We start from the raw sequence: 21,224 nt of genomic DNA, 5'->3' as shown, positions 1-21,224 counted from the left end.
ATAAAGCAAGGGGATATGAAGTATTTGAGGGGTATTTGTCTTTAACAAGGACAAGGTCAAATGTATGACCATGGGAATAAGTAGCTGATATAGTAAAGAGGAAGAATAGAATGGACAGACTGTATTTTGTAGGGATTGTAGGGCAAAGCTCAAGGGAGAAAGAAAATAAGAGTTGAAGGTAATGGTAAAAGAGTGATTCAGTTGATGAATTGTGGATACTGGATTAAATAGTGAAAGAAGAGAAACCTAAAAGGTACTGATTAATTGGTAGAAAATGGAAGGGTCAGGTAATTAGAGGTCCCAAGGAGGGTGAAGAATAGGAGACAGTTATGTTACAGAAACCAATTTGAGAACTCAAGTTTAAGAAGAAGGGGGAATGGTCAACTGACGTCAGATGCTACAAAGGTAAGTACTGGAAAGAGTCCTTTGGATCTGACAATTTGAAGGACAAGACTAGGTGATTTTAATGAAAGTAGTCTCTGCAGTAGGAGAGGAGAGGGTGGAATTAGATTGTAGTGAATTATGGAGCACAAGAGGAGTAAGGACGTAGACAGGATGACTGACTAATATTTTAAAAAGTGAAGGAGAGATACAGTAATAGATAGTGGAAGACTAGTAATAGATAGGTAAAGGAAGGATTTTTAAGTTGAAGAGATGACTGGAGTACAATTATATGCTGAAGGGAAAAAGATTGGAAACAAGATATAGAAGACCAAGAATTATTGACGGAAGAGTCCCTGAGATGGGAATTCCCTGGCACTCCAGTGGTTAGGGCTTGGTGCTTTCACTGCTGAGGGCCTGGGTTCGATCCTTGGTTGGGGAACTAAGAGCCCACAAGCTACACAGCATGGCCAAAAAACCTTTTTTTAAAAAGGAAAAGAATCCCTGAGAAAAGTAGTAACAGGTTTCAGAGCACAGGTAGAAAGGTTGACCTTAGATAAGAAGAGCAACTTTTGAACTGAAAGAGGAGGAAAGAAATAAGGATGGATTAGATGAGTTTGTGGGATATGAAAGAAGAATATAATGAAGGTAGAGAAATTTAAGGAATTCTTACCTCATTGATTAATTTGGTTTTCTTGGAAATGTTGGAGTTAAAGTCATTTAGAGACTTGAAGGAGGGAGGATAGGGTATGATACTTGAATGTAAATTTGAAATAGTATGAATGGAATTCATTTAGTCATGTATTTAAAAAATACTAATAGTGCCCACAGTATACTGGGTACTGTCCTGTGTGCTAGCGATATAGCAATGAACAAGACAAAGTTCTTGTCCTAAAGATGCTTACATTCTAGTAGAGGAGTAGACAACAAAGTGTCAAGTAGTACTATATGCCATGAAGAAAAATAAAATACGAAAATTAGATTGTTTTCATTTTAAAGTATTTTATTCTTATCTGATCTTTTATGAGTAGGAAAGTAAAAGTATTGTTTAAAATGTTTTCTTTGGAAACAATGCCTTTTTATAATGTAAGGGGTGATCATTCTTGTTTTATAGAAGTCTGCAGTACAATCAGAGTACTAGAATGAAAGAATGATTAGGTTTTTGTCTTAAGGAATTTAGAGAATTGATCCAAAAGTGAAATCATATTTTTTCTCCTGGATACAAATATTTTGATTATAATTTCTCTTACTAAAAATTATTATGTAATCATTCAGGCAGGAACATGATATTCTTTCCCAGGTTTTATTACTCATTCTTCAATCTGCCTACATAACTGCACTCTACACTCATTTGTGCTTACTATGTGTCAGGCATTTTCTAACCATAATATAGAAATTAATACATTTAATCCTCGTAATAACCAACGAATTAGGTATTATTTTTATCCCCATCTTACAGATAAGGAAACTGAGACCCAGAGAAATAAATGTAGACTTCTGATCTGACTGCCTGGGTTCAAATTTCAACTCTAGTAAGAATGTTTCCCTCTAAGCCTCTGTGACTTTATATAAAATAATGTTATAGCAACCTCTTAGAATTATTGTGAGGAAAAAGTGACACAGTGCTTGTAAACATTCTAGAACTATGCTTACACATAATGAGCTCTCAAGTGGCTACTATTTTTTTCTTGTTTATATGTTTAGATTGTTTCCATGTTTCTAAATGAAAGTCTACTTTTTTATCATTTGCTAACTTTTCTTCAATCCTGGATCCTCAGTGTTATGTTTTCTTTTCCTGATATAGAAACTCTGGCGCACAGCCGAAGATGTCTGTTAGCTTTACTGGCCCAGCAAAAGGAGCGCCAATGAAAGGAGGATATACTAGTGCAAACCAAAGCAGAATGTCTGTGTCAAAAACCATGGTGATTCTACCTGACCCAAAAACAGTAGAAAAAATGAATGTTTCCTCCACAAAGACAGCCACGCGGGTAATATTCTTTAGAATTCTGAGGGTTTTTTTGAAAATGACACTGGGAAGAACTTGATTGAGTTGTTAAAGGTAGAAAGTATGCTGCTTTGAAACAATAACTTCTAATACAGGCATATCTCAGAGATATTGCAGGTTCAGTTCTAGACCACTCAAATAAAACAAATATCGCAATAAAGTGGGTCACTTGAGTTTTTTTGGCTTCCCAGTGCATATAAAAATTATTACATTATACTGTAGTCTCTTAATTGTACAATAGCATTATGTTTAAAAATTCCAACGTACGTGACTTAATTAAAAAAACTTTATTGCCAAAAAGTGCTAACCGTCCTCTGAGCCTTCAGCAAGTCATAGTAACATCAAAGATCACTGGTCACAGATTACCATAACAAATATAATAATAATGAAAAAGTTTGAAATATTGCGAGAATTACAAAAATGTGACACAGAGACTCAAAGTGAGCAAATGCTGTTGGAAAAATGGTGTCAATAGACTTGCTGGATGCCGAGTTGTCACAAGCCTTCAATTTGTAAAAAACACAATATCTGTGAAGTGCAATAAATTGAAGCACAATAAAATGAGGTATGCCTGTATTGATATATTGATTTAGTTAGAATCTTTGCCATATAACATATCTTACAGCATAATATTAGCAGTTGGCTCCTATAATTCATTATTGGTAGTAAGAACATTAGAGTGGAATGAAGAAAGTCTACTCATGACCTTAAGAACTATTTAGTCAGCTCAGGCTGCTGTAATAAAGTACCATATACTGGGTGGCTTATAAACAAATTTATTTCTTATAGTTCTGGAGTCTGGAAGTCCAAGAGTAGGGTGACAAATGGTCAGGTACTGGTGAAGACCCTCTTCCAGGTTGCAGACTACCAACTTTTATTGTATCCTCACAAGCGGGAAAGAGATTTAACTAGCTCCCTAGCCTCTTTTTGTAAAAACAGTAATCTCATTCATGAGGGCTCTACCTTCATGATCTAATTACCTCTCAAAAGTTCCACCTTCCAATACCATCTCACACTGGGATTAGTATTCCAGCATATGAATCTGGGGGGTACACAAACATTCAGTCCATAAGAATTATATACATATTACGTACACATTATATGCATTACGTATATGTTTTACATATATATTACATAGTATTAACAGCACTATGTAAAAGGTATAATGCATCATGACCAAGTGGGGATAATATATGCAAGGTTGTTCCAGTATTCAAAAGTCAGTACTTTCCCTCTTATTAGTAGACTGAAAAAAAATTCATGTGGTTATCACAACAGATAAAGAAAAAGCATTTGAAAAATTCAGTATCCAATGATTATAAAAATTAAAAATAAAATCTTTCAACTAACTTGAAAGAGAAAGGATTTCCTCAGGAGTGTTCTGTAAAACCTACAGTTAACATCATACTCAGTGATGAAAGGCTGAATGCTTTTCCCCTAAGATCAGGAACAAGACATGGATGCTCACTTTCATCACTTCTATTCAGCATAGTAGTGGGTTTCCTAGCCAGAGGACTTAGGCAAGAAAAAGAAATAGAAGTCATCCAAACTAGAAAGGAAGAAGTAAAATTATCTCAGTTCACAGATGACATAATCTTATATGTACAAAACCCTAAAGATTCCACATTAAAAAAATTGTTAGAACTAATAAATTCAGCAAGTTTGCAGGATAGAAAATTGACACACAAAAATCAATTGTTTTATACAATAGCAATGAATAATTTAAGAAGAAATCAAGAAAAATAGTTTTGTTTGCAATAGCATCAAAAAGAATGAAATACTTAGAAATAAACTTAACTAAGGAGTTGAAAGATATATATACTGCTAACTATAAAGATTGCTGAAAGAAATGAAAGAAGACAATAATAAATAGGACAACATCCTTTGTTCATAGACTGAATATTGTTAAGATGTCAATACTATGCAAAGCAATCTACAGATTCAATGCAATCCCTATCAAAATTCCAGTGACATTTTTTGCAGAAATAAAAAAAAACCCATCCTAAAATTCATATGGACTATCAAGGGAGCCCAAATAGCCAAAACAATCTTGAAAAAGAACAAAGTTGGAGGTCTCACACGTCCTGATTTAAAAACTTTTTACATAGCTTCAGTAATCAACACAGTGTAGTACTGGCATAAAGACAGACATATAGGGACTTCTCTGGTGGTGCAGTGGTTAAGAATCTGCCTGCCAATTCAGGGGCACAGGTTTGATCCCTGCTCTGGGAAGATCCCACATGCCGTGGAGCAACTAAGCCCGTACACCACAACTACTGAGCCTGCACTCTAGAGCCTGCGAGCCACACTACTGAAGCTTGTGTGCCTAGAACCACAACAAGAGAAGCCACCGCAATGAGAAGCCCACGCACCACAACGAAGAGTAGCCCCCGCTCAACACAACTAGAGAAAGCCCACGCACAGCAATGAAGACCCACCACAGCCGAAAAAGAAAGAAAGAAAGAAAAGACAGACATATAGGTCAATGAAATAATATAGAGCCCAGAAATAAACCCTCACAATAAGGATATCAAGACCATGCAATGGTGTCTTTTCAACAAAGGTGTTAAGAGAACTGGATATCTACATGCAAAAGAATGAAGTAGGACTCTTAACTTACACCATTTACAAAAATAACTCAAAATGTATCAAAAACCTAAAGGTAAGATCTAAAACTATAAAACTCTTAGAAGAAAATAAAAGGGAAAAACTTTTTGACATTGGATTTGGCAATGATTTCTTAGATATGATATCAAAAGCATATATAGCAAAAGAGAAAATAGATATATTGGACTACATCAAGCATTAGAAACTTCTGTGCATCAAGGGACACAACAACAGAATGAAAGGCAGCCCATGGGATGAGGAAAATTATCAGAAAGTCATATATCTGATAACAAGTTAATATCCGGAATATATAAAGAACTGCAACTCAACAACAAGCAGCCTAATTTTAAAAATGGACAAAGGACTTGAATAAATATTTTTCCAAAGAAGATATACAAATGGCTGACAGCACATGAAAAAATGCTCAACATCACACCAGTAATCATTAGGGAAATGTAGATCAGAACCACAGTAAGATACCAGCTCACACCAATTAGGATGACCACTATGAAAAACACCCCAACAATAACAGAAAATAACAAGTATTGGTGAGGATATAGAGAAATCAGAACCTTTGTGCACTGTTGGTAGGATTGTAAAATGGTGCAGCTGCTATGGAAACAGTATTATTGTCCCACAAAAATTTTAAAATAGAATTACCATATCACTCAGCAATTCCATTTCTTGGTCTATACCTAAAAGAATTGAAAGCAGAGATTTGAACAAATATTTGTACAATGATTTTCATCGCAGCATTATTCATAGTAGCTAAAAGGTGGAAGCAACCCAAGTTTCCATCAACAGATGAATGAATAAACAAAGTGTATGTGTGTATATACCTTTAAAAAGAAGGAAATTTCAACACATACTACAATATGGATAAACCTTGAAGATATTATACTAAGTGAAATAAACCAGTCACAAAAGGACAGACTGTATGACTACTTATCTGAGATACCTAGAGTAGTCAGATTCATAGAGACAGAAAGTAAAATGGTGCTCACCAGGGAAAGAGAAAAAGGAATTATTGTTTAATGGGTACAGAGTTGCAGTTTTGTGAGATTTTTGTTTTGTTTTGTTTTTGCGGTACGTGGGCCTCTCACTGTTTTGGCCTCTCCCATTGCGGAGCACGGGCTCTGGATGCGCAGGCTCAGTGGCCATGGCTCACGGGCCTAGCCGCTCCGCGGCATGTGGGATTCCCGGACCGGGGCACGAACCCATGTCCCCTGCATCGGCAAGTGGACTCTCACCCACTGTGCCACCAGGGCAGCCCTTTGTGAGATTTTTAAAAAGAGTTCTGGAGATGGATGGTGGTGGTGACTGCACAGCAGTGTGAAAGTACTTAATGCCATGAACACTTAAATGTGGTTAAGATGAAAAAATGTATGCATTTTACCATAATAACCCCCACTGATGAGCTCTACCTGGGTGTGGCACACTGAGAATCCTGGGGCCTTCCCCTGGTCCATGAGATCATGTTCCATGTCAGGAGAGGCAAGCTGAGAAGACCTCAGGCTACTGCCCTACTCCCTCCATGGAGCACTCAACACCTAGAGTGAGGTTGTCACTCATGGAGAAACTTACCATTGTCTCCACTGTCAACCCCAGAGATCTGGTGCAGAGATATTATCTGGGGAGAGAAGCAAGCTGTACAACAGATAGTTCCTTATATCTTCCATAAGGAACCAGCTTTATTTGCAACAGAGCGTGGAGAAGTTTAAACCTATGAACACCCTCAAAAGCAGTGGACATAGTGGTAAAAGGCAATTGGGAGGAAATTAATTGATCTAACGAAGATACACCCTAGACTGTAGGCTAGCTAGTTTATAGGGAAACAGGGTATAAGGCAATTCCTCAGCAAGAGAAGCCTTCCTGTAGTGAGAATAAATATTGAACATTGGCATCAGAAACTTCCCTGGAAGGAGCCACAATTTGATTGGATTAGTCTGTAGAGAATTTATGCCCCAGGGCATGGTTGAAAACAATAGAGCAATCAGCTGGCAACTAGTGAAGTTAACAGCTGAGTGTGGTCAGAGTAAGAGTGGAAGAGAGCCCTACCAGTAGCTCTGTCGTCACAGGATGGTTGTGGGCATACCCAAAGCTGCACCTCCCTGAGGAGCAACATTAGTGTGTTAACAGGACTGCAGGGTAGGTGTTGGGAAGGGGCATATTTGTTAAGGAGTGCCTTAACAAAGTACCAACAGCTGTATGACTTCAAACAATAGAAATTTATTGTCTCACACTTCTGGAGGCTAAAAGTCTGAAATCAAGGTGTTAGCAGGGGCGTGCAGCTTCTGAATATGCTAGGGAAGTATCTATTTCTCTCCTAGATTCTAATAACCCCAAACACTCCTTGGCTTGTAGATCCATCACTCTAATCCTCTATCTCTACATTATGTTCTCTCCATTATCTTCACAGTATCTTCCCTCTGTCTCTGTTCAAATTTCCCCCTTTTATAAAGACATCAGTCATATTGGATTATGGCTCACCCTGATGATCTCATCTTAACTCGGTTAAATCTGCAAAGACCCTATTTCCATAATCAGAGGTACTGGAGGTTAGGACTTCAACATATCTTCTTTTTGGGGACACTGTTCAACCTGCAATGGGAAAACAGACCTCACTAAAATAATCCAGGTTATCACTAAACAAAATATAAACAAGCAAATAGCAATAACAAGCTCTAGGGATGAGGGAGGTTCCAGTACCTAGAGTTGCTACAATATATTATCTAAAATCTCCGATTTCCAACAAAAAATTATGGAACATGTAAAGAAATAGGAAAGTATGACCCATACTCAAGAAAAAAGGCAACAGAAGCTGTCTGTGGGAGGAAGCAAATGTCAAATTTAACAGAAAGAGATTTAAAAGAAGCCATTATAAATAGCTTCATGGAATTACAGAAGCTATGCTTTAAAGAAGTAAAAGAAGGTATGATCATGTTACATCAAGTATAAATAAAGAGACAAATTATAAAAAAGAACCGATGGAAATTCTGGAGCTGAAAAGTACAATAACTGAAACTTTAAAAATTCACTAGAGGAGCTCAACAATAGGTTTTAACTGACAGAAGCAAGAATTAGCAAACTAGAGGATAGATCAATAGAGATTATTCAAGCCAAACACAGAGTGGGAAAAAAAAGAATAAAGAGGGGCTTCCCTGGTGGCGCAGTGGTTGGGAGTCTGCCTGCCGATGCGGGGGACACAGGTTCGTGCCCTGGTCCGGGAAGATCCCACATGCCGCAGAGCAGCTGGGCCCGTGAGCTGTGGCCACTGAGCCTGCGCGTCTGGAGCCTGTGCTCCCCAACGGGAGAGGCCACAACAGTGAGAGGCCCGTGTACTGCAAAAAAAAAAAAAAAAAAAGAATGAAGAAAAACGAATAGAGCCATCAAACACCATCGAACACACCAACATATGCATAATGGGAGTAACAGAAGGAGAAGAGAGACACAAAAGGAAAGGAAAAAATATTCAAAAAGGTAATGGCTGAAAACACCCCAAATTTAATGAAAAACAATATCCTACACATCCAGGAAGCTCAGTGAATTCCAAGAATGAATGAATGCAGACATAGTAAAAATGCTGAAAGTCAAAGGCAAGAAGAAAATCTTAAAAGCAGCAGGAGAAAAACAGTGTGTATCATGTACAAAGGAACCTTAATAAGATTAACATAATTTTTCATCAGAAGCAATGAGGCCAGAAGGCAGAGGAGAACAAATTTGAAGTTGTTAAAGAAAAAGCTCAACCAAGAATGTTGTATCCAGTAAAGCTATTATTCCAAAATGAAGATGAAATAGTCTCCAAGATAAACAAAAACTGAAAGAATTTATTGCTTGCAGACCCACCTTATGAGAAATACTAAGGGAAGTTCTTCAGCTTGAAAACATGTAACCTCAGATGGTAATTCATATCCATACAAAGAACATCAGTAAACACAATTATGTAATTACAATAACTATTATATCATGTAATTAATGCAACTATTAGTGCATTTCCTCCTTCTTTCCCTCTTAACTGATTTGAAAAACGATTATATAAAATAACATGTATATAATGTATTATTGGATCTATGACACAGAAATGTAATATATGTGTTATGTATTTGGCAGTAATATCACAAAGGAGGTGGATGGGAACAAAGCTGTAATGTAAGCAAATGATGACAAAATGAAAAGTAATAATTATGGCTCTGTTTTCTTATATTTTGTAACAGTAATACATGTAATTTACATAAAAATAATACCACAAAAGGGGGAAATAGTGAACAGAGCTATATAGGAGTAATATTTCAATATATTACTGGAATTAAGCTAAAATAAATCCAAAGTTAATTTTGACAAGATGTGTATATTAATCCCTAGAACAACCATCTAGAAAAACCTCAAAAATATAATGAAATGATCATTAAAAGATTAAAATGCTACCTTAGAAAATATTCACTCAATGCAGAAAAAAGTAATAAAGGATGAATAGAGGACAAAAAAGACATGAGACATATGGAACACATAAAGTAAGATGGGAGATATAAATCCAACTATATCAAGAAAACATTAAATGTAGATAGATTAAACAATCCAAACAAGGGGCATAGATTGTCAGACTGGCTTAAAAAACATGATCCAATGATTGGCTGTCTACAGGAGACACACATTAGTTTCAATATTAATTTCAGACCAATATCTCTTATGAATGTGGGTGCAAATATCCTGAACAAAATTCTAGCAAACCAAATCTAACATATAAAAAGAATTGTATGCCTGGAGTGCATTAGTTTGCTACGGCTGCCATAACGTAATATCACAGACTGTATGGCCTAAACAGTGTCCTAATCTACTCTTCCTTTAGGGACACTAGTTATATTGGATTAGGACCCACCTTAATGGCCTCATTTTAACTTAATTATCTCTTTAATGTCCTTATCACTAAATACAGTCACATTTAGAGGTACTAGGGGTTAGGGGTTCAACATGTGAATTTTTTGGTGGGGAGAGACAATTCAGCCCATAAGTTACCAAGTGGGATTTATCCCAGGGATGCAAAGTACTTTAACATCTAAAAATCAATGTAATACATTTCATATCAGTAGAATAAAAAGCAATGATCACTAGATCCAGAAAAAGCACTTTTCAAAATTCAACATCCTTTCATGATAAAAACACTTAATAAACTAGGAGTAGAGGGACTTCCTCAACTTGATAAAGAATACTTATGAAAAATCCACTAATATCAACTCAATCATGCAACTGGGTGCTTTCCTTTTGACATCAGGAAGAAGACAAAATTTTCTTGCCACTGTATTCAACATTGTACTGGAGGTTCTAGATAAGGCAATTGGCGGGGGGGAAAGGCAACCAAATTGGAAAGGAAAAGATAAATCTCTATTTGCAGATGACATAATGTTACATATAGAAACTCCTAAGAAATTTACTAAAAAACTATTAAGACTATGGGATTCCCTGGCGGTCCAGTGGTTAGGACTCAGTGCTCTCACTGCGATGACCCGGGTCCAATGCCTGGTGGGGGAACTAAGATTCTGCAAGCCATAGCATGGCCAAAAAAACACAAAACAAACAAACAAAAAACAAACAAAAAAAGAAACTATTAAAACTAATGAATGGATTCTGTTAGGTTGCAGGATACATGATCAATATACAAATAAATTGTGTTTTTTATACTTGCAATAAACAATTTGAAAATTAAGAAAACAATTTCACAATAACATCAAAACAATAAAATACTTAGGAATAAATTTAATAATAGAAGTGGCATCATAAGCTCTGAAAACTGTAAAACATTACTGAATGAAATTAAAGATGATCTAAATAAATGGGAAAGCATCCAAAATTTATGAATTGGAAGACTTACCATTATAAGATGGTGATACTTCCCAATCTGTTCTATAGATTCAACACAGTCCTTATCAGAATACCAGCAGACTTCCTTGTGCAAATTGACAATTGATTCTAAAATTCATATGGAATTGCTAGGAACCCAGAATAGCCAAAATAGTCCTGAAAAAGGAGACTAAAGTAGGCAGACTCACACTTCCCAATTTCAACATTTACTACAAAGCAACAGAAATCATGATAATGTGGTACTGATTGGCACAAGGATAGATATACAGATCAATGGAATAGAATTGAGAGTCCAGAAATAGACCCATTACATCTACGGTCAACTGATTTCTGATAAGTGTACCATGACCATTTAAGAGGGAAAGGATAGTCTTCAATAAATGGTGCTGGGATGACTGGATAGCCACATGCAAAAGAATAAAGTTGGACCCTTGCCTCACACCATATAAAAATTAAGTCAACATGAATCAAAGACAGATGTAACAGTTAAAACTAAAAACTCACAGAAGAAAACATGGTGGTAAACCTTCATGACCTTGGTTTGGCAAAGGATTCTCAGATATGACACAAAAAATATGAACAACAAAAGAAAAAAAGCCAGATGAATTGAACTTTACCAAAATTAAAAATGTCTCTGCTTCAAAGAACATAATAAAGTAAAAAGTCTACCCACAGAATGGGAGAAAATATTTGCAAATGATATATCTGTTAAGGGATTTGTATCGGGAATATATAAAGAATTACAACTCAATAATAAAAAGACAAAATCCAATTAAAAATTGGGCAAGGCTCATTTCTCCAAAGAAGGTATACAAATGGTCAAAAAGCACATGGAAAGATACTTGACATCACTAGTCATCAGAGAAATGCAAATCAAAACCACAGTGTGATCTTTACTTCATACTCAGTAGGATGGCTAGAATCAAAAAGTCAGATGACATGTGTTGGTAAGGATATCAAGAAATCAGAATACTACTAATAGGAATGTTAAATGGTCCTGCCACTTTGGAAAACAGTCTGGTAGTAATTCAGGTGTTTAAACATACTGTTATCATATGACCTCGCAATTCTACATCTAGATATATACACCCAAGAGAAATTAAGATATATTTCTAACCCAGAATCTTGTACATGAATGTTTATATCAGTATTATTCATAATAGCCAAAAAGTGGAAACAACCCAAATGTCCATCAGTGGACAGATGGCTAAACAAAATGTGGTATATTCATACAGTAGAATATTATTCAACCACAAAAAGGAATGAAGTACTGATGCATGCAACAACATGGATGAATCTTGAAACCATTATGCTAAATGAAACAAGCCAATCAAAATACCACACACTATGTGATGCGACTCACATGAAAGTCCAGAATAGGGAAATCTATAGAGACATGAAATACCTAAGTGGTTGCCTAGGACTGGGAGGAAGGCAAGGGTTAGGGAGTCAGAGTTAAAGGATACAGAGTTTCTTCTTGAGGTGATAAAAAATTTCTAAAATTAACTGTGGTGATGGTTGCTCATATTTGTGAATACACTCAAAACCAATGACTTGTACACTTTAAAAGCTATTTAAAAAGATAATTATGCAGACTGTGTGTAATTTTATGCCAATGTTAAATTTTGCAAAATTTGCAAATGAATATAAAAAGGAAAGATTCCTTAAAAACTTACATTTTACCAAGAGACAAACAAAAATGAAAATTGGAAGGTATTAAAAAATTAATATGAGTAATTTAAAAATCTTTCTTCAAAGATAATTCCAGGCTCAGATGGTTTCACTAGTGATATATGCCAAACACATAAGGACAAAAACAGAACAAAAGAAATGGGTACACTCCAGAACTCATGTTATGAGGCTAGAAATATCTTGATATCAAAATCTGACTACAACAGGAGCTTCCCTGGTGGCGCAGTGGTTGAGAGTCTGCCTGCCGATGCAGGGGACATGGGTTCGTGCCCCGGTCTGGGAAGACCCCACATGCCGCGGAGCAGCTAGGCCCGTGAGCCATGGCTGCTGAGCCTGCGCGTCCAGAGCCTGTGCTCCGCAACGGGAGAGGCCACAGTAGTGAGAGGCCCACGTACCGAAAAAAAAAAAAAATCTGACTACAACAGTATGAGAAAGAAATATTACAAGTCAATCTCTCCAAACATAGATAGCGAAATCCTCAATAAAATGTTAACAAAATTCAATAACAATAAAAATAGATAATAGACCATGAGGAGCTGCATTTATACCAAGAAATTAAGATTGGTTTAACATTTAAAAATCCATTAGTGTAATTCACCACATTCATATATAGCTTAAAGGAAAAAAGCATATGACCATCTCAATACATAAAGTATTTGATAAGATTAAAATTTTATTCATGATTTAAAATGTTCTTATGAAACTGACAATCACAAGGACTTCCTTAATCTGATTTATAAAATCCTACAGCACTGATCGTATTTAATGGTAAAGCATTCCTAAGAAGGATCCACTTCTATCCAACATTCTTGGAAGTCTTAGCCATTTCAGTATGGCAAGAAAAAGAAATGAAAAATGTAAGCACTGGAAAGAAAGAAACGAAACATTCAATATTTGTAAATGACACAATTATCTACATATAAAATTTTAAATCACCTATTAATAATTATCAAATTAATAAGAGTTTAGCAAGGTTATTGGATATCAAAAAAAACAACCAAGAACAATTATATTTTTATATACCAGCAACACACATTTCAAAAATTACATATTTTTATAATGATACCATTTATAATAGCACTAAAATGTATTAAGTACTTGTGGATAAATATAACAAAGATGCACATACCTACACTGTAAAAACTATAAAGTTTTACTGGGAGACATTAAACAAGACCCAAACAAATGGAGAGATAGAACATGTTTATGCATAGAAAGAGTCAGTATTGTAAGTATATCAGTTATACCCAAATTTTGATTTATAGATTCTTTGCAATTTCAGTCAAAATCTCAGGTTTTTTTTTTTTCATTGTATTTTTTTCAGGAACTTGTCAAGGTAAGTCTAAAATTTACATAAAGCTGCTGAAGCTGGGCTTCCCTGGTGGTGCAGTGGTTGAGAGTCCGCCTGCTGATGCAGGGGACACGGGTTCGTGCCCCAGTCTGGGAGGAGCCCACATGCTGCAGAGCGGCTGGGCCCGTGAGCCATGGCCACTGGGCCTGCGCGTCCAGAGCCTGTGCTCCGCAACGGGAGAGGCCACAGCAGTGAGAGGCCCACGTACTGCAAAACAAACAAACAAACAAACAAACAAAAATCTGCTGAAGCTTAGGCATAACCGAGATACTCTTGAATAAGAACTTTGTGGAAAGACTTGCTCTCCTAGATACCAAGTTTTATTTTATATAAAGTGTAACATTAACAAAGGTATAGACAGAGAGCCTACAAGTGATTCAGGCACATATAAACACTTGTTTTATAATAAATGTGCTCTAGAGAGTAATGGGGAAATAACAGGATTTTCAAAAATTTTTGTTGAGACAATTGGATATTCACATGGAATAAAAATATATTGGCTTCCTTCCTCATACTATACACAAAACTCAATTCTGGGTATATTATAGATCTAAACATGAAAAGCAAAAATATCTTCATAATTTCAGGATTGGGAATGGTTTCTTGGATGAGACATCTAAGGCGTAAACCATAAAGGAAAACATGATAAATTTGACTATGCTAAGATGAAGAACTTCTATTCATTAAAAGTTACTACAAGGAAAATTCAGCCGTAGAGTGAAAGAAGACATTTTCAACACATAAAACAGAAAGGGTTCATAGTCAGAACATTTAATGAACTCTATCATCAATTTTAAAAAAGATGGAACTCAACAGAAAAGTGTACAAAGGACTTGTACGGGATATTTTCCTTCAAAAAAAAGGAAGTCAAGATGGAAATAAGCACATGAAACGAAGTTCAATTTCATGAAAATTAAAGTCAAAATGAGATACATGTATACCTATACCCATACTGGTTTAAATTTCTAAATCTGGCAGTGCTAGTTGTTGATGAGGATGTAGAGTAACAGCAACTGTCACAATGCTGGCAATCTTGAAAATTTTTACGATCAACTTGGAAAACAGTTTGGTGTTATCTAATCAGGTTGACTCATCAATTCCACATCTATATATCCCCTACAGAAATACATTTTCATGTTTAACAGTATGCTTTCACATTAATGTTTATTGAAACAGTTTTCATGATGGCCAAAAACTGGGAAACAATTCAATGTCTGTTAAAAGTAAAAGGGAGGGCTTCCCTGGTGGCGCAGTAGTTGAGAGTCCGCCTGCTGATGCAGGGGAGGCGGGTTCGTGCCCCAGTCTGGAAGGATCCTGCGTGCCGCGGAGCGGCTGGGCCCGTGAGCCGTGGCCGCTGGGCCTGCATGTCTGGAGCCTGCGCTCCGCGACGGGAGAGGCCACGGCAGTGAGAAGCCCGCATACCACAATAAAAAACAAAAAAAAAAGTAAAAGGGATAAATAAAATATGATATACTAATCCAACAGACTACAGTCACCAATAAATGAATGAATGATTATACATGCAACAACATGGAGAGATACATAAAAGCATACTGTTGAACAAAAGATGTCAGATAATTCCGTTACAATATATGGCTATTTATATAAATTTTAAAAACAGGCAAAACTAAATTACACTGATAAACTTGGTAAATATCAATACTAAGTGCTAACCAAAATCTGGAGCAACCAGAACTCTCATACTTTGTTGGTGGGAACCACTTGGGAAAACCTTTCAGCAGTATCTACCATATGTGAACATACAAATAATCCAATAACCAGGAATTTCACACAGGTATACACCCAACATAAATTCATACAGTATAGTCAGCAAAACACATGTACAACCATCTTCTTAGTGGCATCATTTGTTTTTGTTTTTGTTTTTTATTTATTTATTTATTTATTTTTGGCTGTGTTGTGTCTTCATTGCTGCACGTAGGCTTTCTCTAGTTGCGGCGAGTGGGGACTACTCTTTGTTGCAGTGTGCAGGCTTCTCATTGCAGTGGCTTCTCTTGTTGCGAAGCACAGGCTCTAGGTGCGAGGGCTTCAGTAGTTATGGCACATGGGCTTAGTAGTTGTGGCTCACGGGCTGTAGAGCTCAGGCTCAGTAGTTGTGGTGCATGGGCTTAGTTGCTTGGCAGCATGTGGGATCTTCCTGGACCAGGGCTCGAACCCATGTCCCCTGCATTGGCAGGTGGATTCTTAACCACTGCACCACCAGGGAAGCCCAGTGGCATCATTTGTAATAGCCAAAAATTTGGAAACTACAGAAATGTCCATGAACAATAAAATAGATATATAAATTGTGATATATTCACACAATGGAATATTGTACAACAATGAAAATGAACCATCTACAGCTATGCTTAACAATATGAAGGGCTCTCACAAATATAACATTGAAAAAAAGAAACCAGATACCAGGGGTACGTGCTTCATGATTCCATCAAAGTGAAGTTCAAAAACAGGCAAAACTAATCCATGGAGTCAGTATAATCATTACCTTTGGTGGGAGATAGTGACTCTTATGGAAGGAACTTCTGAGATTCTGGTAATTTTCTATTTCTAAATCTGAATGCTAGGTACCTGGGTGTCTTCTGTTTATGAAAATTTATTAAGGTGTGCATTTATATGTGCACATCTCTATGTATATTTTACTTCAATATAAGTAATAAAAAGTAAATGCTATTGTTTAGGAATGCATACTTAATAAAACTTTAAAAAGAAGAAAGAAAATAATCACCAAAATCAAGTTAATGATATTCACTGGGGAGGAGGGAGAGGCAGTAAACCAGAAGAAGCAAAAGCCAGGGGAGCTGCTTGTGATCTAGGAGGGGCAAAGTCTCCTAGAGGTTCTATCAATGTTCTAATTTTTTACTTTAGTTATGATTATAAGAACATTTGCTTTGTATTATTTAACTCTATGGTTATGTTTTAATTATATTTCTGTATGTGTTAAATTTCATAATTAAAAATTAGCCAAAAACAAGCCAAAAATGTGTAATAACTTGGCTAATTTTTATTAATAAAATGTTAAATGAAAAGTTGTGGTTTTTAAAGCTTATACATAAAAAAATTAAATATACCAAAATATTAACAATCTGAATGAATTATCTTTCTATATTTTTGAATTTTCTCAAAATTAGTATATATTTCTTATATATAGGTAAAACATGAATAAGACTTTTTAAAAAGTGTATGCCTCCGTTAAGAAACTTTTTAAGCATAAAATCTTTTATCATTCAATTTTTCATGTTTGTCCTATCCTACAAACATTATATTTATCTTTTTTCTACTATTTTTATCTGTGTATTTTAGGACCTATTATTCAGAAACCCTGTCTTTTTTACTTATTTTATTTTAAATAACTATTTTCTACAGGTGACTGATATACATGGAGTTGATGTTACTCCCAGACCTCTTTACCATCCAGATCCATATACTGGTACAGCAAAGCCAAATAAACTATTGACATCACAAGAAGGATCACGTACATCGGACTTTATAGCTTCCTATAGCCTTTATCAGAATACAATAAATCCTAGTATGTTAGGGCAGTTTACAAGGTAGTGTATACTATTCTATGATTCTTTTTTTATATCTTATGTATTTTCATTTAAGTATGTAACTTAGATGTCAGTTGTCCCCAGTCTCCCAGCTCAGCTCTCTGATCCTAATGTGCCACCTCTGTGTTCCTCTCATGTTTTAACTAGATGTAGAGCTTGCATGTCAAGTGTTCCCCTACACTTACACCAAAACATTTGTGAAAAAATATACAGATTTTACTCAAGATTTCCTGAGAAACCAAAAGATGCAACCTAGCATCACAGACGTATTTCTTCAGTTTTCTTCAGTTTCTTTTATGCTGCAGTTTAGGAGCTTTCCTTTTTTCCCCTCCCTATTCTTCCATACAAATCCTTGTTCTCCTAGGGTTTGATTTCTCTCTTGTTTTATAACTTTTTTTTTGGTAAATGACATGTTTTGCATTTACATATATAGATACTTATATAATTGAAATTTTTTAGTGCTTCCAATAGAGAAATTCAGTCTTTGCCATAATAAAACAGTACTCCTAAAACAATCTAAAGATTATGGGGAAATACTTTAGTGTGTAACTTTCAATATGATAAATTAAAAGTTCCAGATGTTAACTAAGCACAAAATTTTAGGAGAAAATATGCTGCTCTAGAGTCTGCCTCCAAATTAGCATACAGAAGCCATGGGAGTTCTCTGAAAACAAAGGATATTCCAGTAAACTGAACCCAACCTTTTTGGAGGGCAGTTGGAACTATAAATAGAAAGGAAGAAAGTATGTAATATCATGGAGTAATGTTAAGTTTCTATGTTTAAAGGAAATTATTTTTGGATTCTTCAGTGTATTGATTTCCCACGAAGTATATAAATTTTATTTTAAATTAAGTCTTGAGAGGACATTTATCAAATTGAATAAATTGCATTTAATATAGGATTTGAAAAATGAGCAGAAACCTGGTGAAAAATGAAGGGTAGAATATTCCAGGCTGAGGCCCTGAGGTAAGAGAGCTCCATAAGTTTGAGAAACTTAAAAAAAAAAGTGGGGGGAGAGAATATTGATAATGAAGATAAGATGGAGAGTCTCAGTAGGTAGGCTGTGTTTTGGATTTTTATCCTAAACATACTGTTGAGAATCCATTGAAGGTCTTTAGACATAGGTTTGACATGTTTTATTTCTAAAATATGACTTTTTACTTAAAGAACATTAAAAATCAACCCAATATTTAAAGAACTAGTTTATTTTTATCAACTTTGCTCATATGATTACAGTCCTTTTGATTTCTCAATCTGATAATGTTTTCAGTTGTACATTTAATTGCCCATAAGGACATCTAAATAAATAATGTTATTCATTATTAAAGGTCAGTTTTAGGAAGCAGTACAGTTTCTAAGTCAAGTACATCCACTACTGAATCAATGGTAGAAGACCTAGAAGAACCATCCTTTAAACGGGAAATGTTGGCTAGTTTTACAGGTAATGAAAATCCAATCTTGTATTTCAGTAACAGTTCATTATTTCTTTAGGAAATATGCTCATTATTTTTTGGGTGCTTGAGATAGAAGAGCTATGGTAATCATTCCCAAATGCTGGCCTGTGCAGTAGCTACATGAGAATTACCAGGGTAATGTTTATATATTTTTAAAAATTCTCAAGGGACTTTTTTTTTTTTTTTGGCGGTACGCGGGCCTCTCACTGTTGTGGCCTCTCCCGTTGCGGAGCACAGGCTCTGGACGCGCAGGCTCCGCGGCCATGGCTCACGGGCCCAGCAGCTCCGCAGCATGTGGGATCTTCCCATACCGGGGCACGAACCCACGTCCCCTGCATCGGCAGGCGGACTCTCAACCAGTGCACCACCAGGGAAGCCCCAGGCGAACTCTTAACCACTGCGCCACCAGGGAAACCCTCGAGTGACTTTCTTGCACCACCAGCCTCAGTAATCACAGACCCTGTTTTTTTTTTTTAATTAAAAAAAATATTTTATTTATTTATTTATTTTTGGTTGCATTGAGTCTTCGTTGCTGTGTGAGGGTTTTTTCTAGTTGTCGCGAGCAGGGGCTACTCTTCATTGCGGTGCGTGGGCTTCTCATTTCTGTGGCTTCTCTTGTGCAGCACAGGCCCTAGGTGTGCGGGCTCTAGACCACGGGCTCAGTAGTTGTGGCACGTGGGCTTAGTTGCTCCCTGGCATGTGGGATTTTCCCAGACTAGGGCTTGAACCTGTGTCCCCTGCATTGGCAGGTGGATTCTTAACCACTGCACCACCAGGGAAGTCCCACAGACCCTGTTTTAAAAGAGCTCAGCTTCTAACTCAGGAGACAAACAATTGTGATATACACTGTGATCAGTGCCATATTAAGACATATGCAGAATGTGATGGGAGTACTTACAAAGAAAAGATTAACTACTGTGAAGTGGAAAACAAAAAATGAGAGAACTTTCATAGAGAACATTATTGACTTTTGAATTTGGTTTCTAAAGATAATTAGTAATTTGTCAGGAGAACAAAAGGAGAGGCCCATTCCAGGCAGAGGATAAAACATGAGGTAATGCAAAGTATTATGCAAGTAAAGTTAAAAGAATGAGGAAATAATGGTTGACAAAATGTTCTGGAAGAAGTGGGTACTTCCTTGAGGGTCAGGATGGCTTTTCCTCTAAGATGATAATGAGGATTAGTGAAAATATTAATAAGGTTGGAAAAGTGCTTGATGGACTCTTCTTTTTGGTGTTAGCATATGTAACAGAATGCTTCTGACAAGTAACAGAATACCCAACTACCATTTTTCCCACATTAAAAGAAGTTAAAGGTAGATAGCTTTTGGCTTTGCTTTTGTGGCTTAATTGTGTCAAAATCTGGATTGGAAACTCTGCTCTTCTCTTTTTGTAAGCCTTTTCTTCTTGTTTCTTGCCTCATGGTCTCATGATATGTGCCCCAGCTCTGGGTATTATATCCACGTTAAAAGCAGAAAGAAGGAGAAAGGCAGTAGCACCAGTCACATCTCCCTCATTTATCAGGAAAGTAAACGTTTTCCCAGAAGGTTTCCTTTTTCCTGTATATTTCTGTTTTTATCTCATTGACCAGAACTGTGTCACATTGACACCACTAGCTTCAAGAGCGGCTGGAAAAGCCAAATATTTTATTTCTCAGCCTGTATTAATGGAAAGAGGCCAGGGAAGGGAGAAAGGCTTAGCAATGAAAACTTAAGCAATTAACAATGTCTGTTGTAGGAAGACGCCCGTCCTCTCAGGAGGGGACAAAGAATTGAATTATTGTCATAAGCTCCCCCAGCAGTCTCTACATATATTCTTGCCACCCTCCAATTTGTTTTTCCAAACTGTATGCAGAATTGAACCTGCTCTCCTTCTTAGATGGGACACGAACCCAGCCAAAATTCAGATTGGGACTTGAACCCATGGAATGGGACTCAAGCCCAGCCACACCTCAGACTGGGACTTGAACCTATAGTCCCTGACTTAGGAGGGGACTCAAATCCACTGTCTTTTAATTGAAGCTGCTCACCTGGTGTCAGGACTTACTCAAGCTCAGGTTCTTTTTTCTCCTTACAGGAAGAATTCAGCATGAGGCAAAGCGATAGGCAAAGAGTGAGTTTATTAGCATAGGATACTTGTGAGGGCTACAAGAGGGCAGGCAAGGGGGCACAGCCCTGAGAACAAAGAGGGTTACACTTTTATAATCAAAGAAGAAGTGGGGTGGGAAGAGAAGACCACCTTCTTCCTCAGTTTTGGGTAGACGTCAAGACTTAAATCACTAGTTCCTCCTTTGACCCTGTATGGTCTAA

General features: G+C 36.5%; 1 protein-coding gene across 1 annotated transcript in view; it reads left to right on the top strand.

Moving 5' to 3' along the window:
• Positions 1 to 21,224, top strand: part of DNAI4 (dynein axonemal intermediate chain 4) — a 107,505-nt gene that overhangs the window by 5,122 nt on the left and 81,159 nt on the right. The window contains 4 exon segments of the mRNA XM_060089934.1: positions 2,186 to 2,342; positions 4,682 to 4,702; positions 17,277 to 17,461; positions 18,791 to 18,903. Of these exon segments, the coding sequence (XP_059945917.1) occupies positions 2,186 to 2,342; positions 4,682 to 4,702; positions 17,277 to 17,461; positions 18,791 to 18,903 (476 nt within the window).

This window comes from Mesoplodon densirostris, chromosome 2 (genome assembly GCF_025265405.1).
Source record: "Mesoplodon densirostris isolate mMesDen1 chromosome 2, mMesDen1 primary haplotype, whole genome shotgun sequence".
In the NCBI taxonomy this organism is placed as follows: domain Eukaryota; kingdom Metazoa; phylum Chordata; class Mammalia; order Artiodactyla; family Ziphiidae; genus Mesoplodon; species Mesoplodon densirostris.
The sequence above is the reverse complement of the archived record's forward strand: the minus strand, read 5'-3'. Positions and strand labels throughout refer to the sequence as shown.